Source organism: Miscanthus floridulus, chromosome 2 (assembly GCF_019320115.1).
Source record: "Miscanthus floridulus cultivar M001 chromosome 2, ASM1932011v1, whole genome shotgun sequence".
Lineage (NCBI taxonomy): Eukaryota > Viridiplantae > Streptophyta > Magnoliopsida > Poales > Poaceae > Miscanthus > Miscanthus floridulus.
Genome location: NC_089581.1, coordinates 72335602 through 72340905, shown reverse-complemented (window position 1 = coordinate 72340905; position 5304 = coordinate 72335602). Strand labels below are relative to the sequence as shown.

General features: G+C 41.9%; 1 protein-coding gene across 1 annotated transcript; it reads left to right on the top strand.

Annotated features, from left to right (window-relative positions):
* The first annotated feature begins 2515 nt into the window (after positions 1 to 2515).
* On the top strand, positions 2516 to 3994 carry LOC136536709 (uncharacterized). Its single transcript, XM_066528912.1, has 2 exons — positions 2516 to 3212; positions 3284 to 3994. The coding sequence occupies exons 1-2, from the start codon at positions 2709 to 2711 to the stop codon at positions 3992 to 3994; spliced, it is 1215 nt and encodes a 404-aa protein (XP_066385009.1). The 5' UTR covers positions 2516 to 2708.
* Positions 3995 to 5304: the final 1310 nt, after the last annotated feature.

Here is a 5304-nt window from a genome sequence, read left to right as displayed (position 1 = left end):
GTGGGGCCTGCCAGTCAGTGGCTCCCGGAATCAATGGGACCATGTGACAGTGAGAAACGAAGGGTGCGGGGCCCAGCTTCAGTGGGACTAGGTGGTGGAACGGAACGGACGGCATCACGGCAAAACCAGTTGCGACTCGCGAGCGGAGGGGTTAGAAGGCGACTGAGGGCTCGTTTGGGTACCCAATACCCGCAGGGATCCCCGTCCAATCCGCGGGTGGAGAAGCGCCCGTGCGTTTGCTTTCCCGTCGATCCCCGGTGCCCATTTGGAATCATCGCGAGCCACAAAAAGCGCGTGGCTTCTGTACTCTATCCGCATCAATCGACGGGGAAAAGAAAAAACTCCTCCGCACCCGTTTATTTCTTTCCCCGTCTCCTCGGCACTCGCTCGGTCCTCGCCCTCCCGTGTCTCCTCGCCCAGGAAAGCATGGCGGCTAGGGTTTGAGCGCCGCCGCCTCCATCGCTTGCGCTAGCCGTTGTCGTCCCAGCCCGTCATGGTGCCGCCGCCGCTGCTCCCGTATCCTACTTGTCTTCGCGCCTTGTAGGTCCTTTCCCGTTGAGGCACTCGTCGATTTATTTCCCCGTCTCGCTTGCTTTCTTCTCGCCCATGGCGTTCACTCCTTCCCCGTCTCGCTTGCTCCCTGCGTCACCAGGCCGCTTTAGATCTGTTCGAAGAAGCGCGAGCCCTCCAAGAAGCGGGAGATCTGCAGGGAGAAGTGGATCTGCAGCGGCCGCCCCCGTTCTGTCTCGCCAAGAACGCCCAGGTACCATCGTCCTAGAGCACGTCGTCACTCTCCAGGGCCGTGTCTTCGCCAATTGTCCTGCCGTCCGTCGTCGTGGTGAGTCTCCATGTCCCTTTCCCCTCTGTCTTTCCCAATCTTGGCTCCGTTGTTTCTTGTTAGATCTGTCGTGGGAGAAGTTGATCTGCAACTGCAAAATATTATTTCTTGTTAGATCTGTTGGTCTTCATTTCTCTGCACTCCCGTCGAAGAATTGGAGGAGCAGTTTGGGACGACCGATAAGGCGCAGCAGGAGCAACGAGGGAGAAGGGGAAAGGAGAGGTGAGTACCCGGCTCGGTTCCTGTTCCCGTTCTTGCTTCTTGGACTTGCCTGCTCCTACAGTACTTCAGATTGCACGCTATTCTCTTCTAGACTATTCTGGAATTTCTGATTCCATCGTGGATTACATGCAGTGTAGTATAGGGTGTGCATATTATTTGGTTGAGTTCTGAATCTTATGTTCAGAGTTGTATTTTTGGACTGATAGTGTAACCAAAGTCTGAATGTCACCAATCACCAGTAGCATCACTGTCTTTGTCGAGTGCCAATAATCACACTGCTGTTCTTTTTTAAAAAAAACACCTTGGTCAGGTGTTAGTAAGCTTTTTCCAGGAGACATTTCCTACGATAGTGCTCTGTGTTCATTAGTAGTAGTGTAGTTCAGTTAACTATGTATACCTATATATACTTTCTGAAGCTTAAAACCAAAAACATACGCGTAAAACAAGTTGCGAGTAAAATAAGTTGGCCTAAACTACTTGAATTCATCACTTTACTTTAATTGAGTATTTTCTTATATAGAATTAAAATCCATAACAACTCACAGTTATACCATCTATATATATTTTTTCTAATATTAAAGTACGAATCGTTTCCATGATCTTTTTTTACCAATCCTGTACGAGTTCACTTTACTTTAATCCATCAAGGAATTGACGAGATGTATGAGTACAATAAAAACGAGAGTCATAGAATTGAGGGCAAAGATAAAACTACAGCCAGAGAACCAAATGGTATTTTAGCTGAGAAACACGATTTTTCTTTGTCCTGAGTCCTGACAAAATCTGGGATCAATGGTTTCTCGTCACTTTGCATCCTAGTGTTTCCGTAATTCTGTATCAGAAGCATGTGACAACTCTATGCTAGGACAAGTGGCAGTAGATCTAATAGTCAAACAAACAGTGGTTAGAACAATGTAGTGATAACGGTAAATTGACATGAAAGCAAGCAAAATCCCCTAGAATGCACTGTCAACTGTACTGAGCTCCTTTGAAATTTACACGTTTGGGAAACAAGTATAAACATGACATCTTATTACACATATATGAGTATGGTTGTATATATTTCAGTTGTGATGAAGTCTAAAGAGCAACCTTAGTAAATAAACAGTAGTAAATAAACTATCCGCGAGTCTAGCTAATGAATTGATGTTGCTATACCAGCGACAAATTGGGGTAGGCCAGGACAGGACACAAAAAAGGATAAGCAAAGAGGAGACTAAGACTAACACAAAAAAGGATAAGCATAGTTAACTAAGCTGAGATGATGCTCTGTGAGACATTTTGGAACTCTAATGCCTATCTTCAGTTAACTATGCGTAGATTATACTATTTTATATATTTGTTATGTAATTTCAAGCGATGCTGGTCTGCTCAGCATTATTTTTTTGTGCTGATTTCTGCAAAAATTATGACTATGCATTCTTGTTTGTTTGGCATATGTGACTTTTACTAATTATATCTCAGCTGGTATAGAGCTGATGCTAATGTCAAATATAAGGGTCACACTATGAATATGCTTGCAGAATTAGTACTGCTATCTGTGATCTTGTTCGGTTCAGAGAGAAAAATAAAGTACTAACACGTACTTTATTATAAATACACAAGTAGGATAATATCTCAGCTTGTTTCTATTTGCAACTTTTAGATAATGGGCTCTAGGAAGGAGAAAATTAGAAAATTCATACAGATGGAAGAAGAAGATGATGATGAATTGTTTCTTGTCATTGTTCCTGCAATACTTGAATGTTTGAATGAAGAGAAGAGGCCAGAGCATACCTCCGAGTATACTGGTGCTAAGAAGGTGAAGGAAATTCTGGAGGGGCACGAGAATTGGTGTAAATCTGAGTTTCGTATGGAGACACGAATATTTAAGGAGACATGTAACTATCTTAGGTGTGAGGGTCTATTGCGTGACACACGAGGTGTTACCGTTGAGGAGCAGCTAGGGATGTTTATGTATATGATTTCACACAATGCTAGCAATGATAGACTGAAGAAAATATTTCAGCATAGTGGTGAAACTGTCCATAGGCACATAAGGGCAGTTTTCAATATCATTCCCACTCTCACCTATAGATTTGTGAAGCTTCCTACTTCCAACCAAACTCACCCCAAGATCGCTACGGATCCTAGATTTTGGCCCTTTTTTCGGGTAAGGCATAACACTCTACCTTACTGTCTCTCCAACATTTTGCTCTGTTTTTAAGTTTCATTTTTTTACAGAATTGTATTGGTGCTATCGACGGCACACATGTGCCTATCACAATTGCAGAAGAGAAAGCCCCTCCATATAGGAATAGGAAAGGCACACTATCTCAGAATGTCATGGTAGCATGTGACTTCAACCTGAACTTCACATTTATCTCTTGTGGGTGGGAAGGGTCTGCTTCAGATGCTGGAGTTCTTCGATCAGCTATTTCCAAGGGTTTCCAAGTTCCTGAGGGAAAGTTTTATCTTGTGGATGGTGGGTATGCAAATGCACCACAATTCCTGGCGCCTTATCGAGGAGTTAGATATCACATTGCTGAGTTTCGGCGGCGCTCATCTCGAAGAAGAGAATATGCTGATCACAAAGAGCTTTTCAATCATCATCATGCACTTCTTAGAAACCATATTGAGAGGGCTATTGGGATTCTTAAGAAAAGGTTTCAAATTCTGAAAGTGGGAACACATCATCCCATAGAATCTCAAATAAAAATTCCAGCAGCAGCCGCTGTATTTCATAACATAATTAGATGTCTAAATGGTGACGAGAATTGGCTAGATCACCAACCTACTTATATACCAGAATCTGATCATGTTGATCTGCCACAAGGAGATGATAATCATCAAAATGATGTGCAGTCGCTGAATTTACAAGACCATGCTACAAACGTCCTAAGAGATCAGATTGCCATGCAAATGTGGGAACGCTACAATCAAAGTCATGCTTAGGAAGTAGCACTCAAGTCGTAGAGCATGAAGATTATTTTGTAGTGTGTTATGTAATAAATGTTGAACATGCCAATGTGCTATTGTACAAGACATCTATGTTTATGACTTCCTATCTATGTGAGTTATGTTATATGTCGCCAAACTATTACAGTTGTGTTTGAATGTTATTTTTGTAAACTCTAGCTATGACTAAAGGACAAAGCTCAAGAGCATCATGGAGCTTTAATTATGAGAAAGGACTTCTTGATGTACTTCAAGAACACAATCATGAAAGGTTTAAGGGCCAAAATGGTTGGTCACCTGAAGGATGGAGAAGTATCATAAAGCATTTCAATGAGAAGTTTCCATCCGCTAGATTTTCGAAGGCACAGATTCAAGACAAGGAGAAGGACATTAAAGGAAACTACAAGGCCATTCGGGCAGGGATTAAGGAAAGTGGGGTTGGCTGGAATGATTCTTTGTGCATGATCAATGCTTTACCAGATAAATGGAAGAAACTTATTGATGTATGTTGTAAGATCATTTCACTTGCTAGATAATTTGGCTTGTTACTATGCTGCTAACTTTAGTTTGTATTTGCCAGGATCATCCAAGGCTTAAGAAGTTCCAAGCAAAAGCATTTCCTTTGTATCACGAGTGTGAGAAAGTGTATGAAGGTGAACTTTTTATTCAGCTACTAGTGCAGATAGCTTTTTGTTAGACTACTGCAGCTGTGCAACTGTCCTACAGATAGCTTTTTTTGAACTATTAGCATGTGTTTCTCAAACTGTGCAGCTGTAGAGCATCCTATAGCTTGAACCTATTATTTATTAATCACCTATCATCCTGTTTTGCAAATTGTGTCCTGAACTCCTAGTTGGGGTTCAGTAGAGCATCCTGCATGTTGGAAAGTGGGCTGAATGCATATGGTTATCTCTTATGTGAAAGCAGGATATGTATTGACATACTTTTACTGTTATAAAATACCAGTTGTCAGGTGTGCTTTGGAGGTTCATGTTCCTTTAGCTTTATTCTTCTTATTGCAGCGCTTGCAACTTAAGAAACAATAAAAGGATCCATCTATGTGTTAGATCTAGTTTATCAGATTAGGGATGGCCAAATGTTATGCAGCCTACGTGGCCGACTATCTTTTGATTACATGTGATTGCCATGTGTGTTGCGCAAAGATATGAAATGCAAGTGTGCAATGTGTAATTTTGACTATACTATTGTGAAAACCTATGTGTCTTCTGAAGTTCTGATACTGTTGCATGGAATGTTCTTGGGAGCTTTTTATTTCAATGTGTGTTCTGTACAGTAGTAGCTTTCCT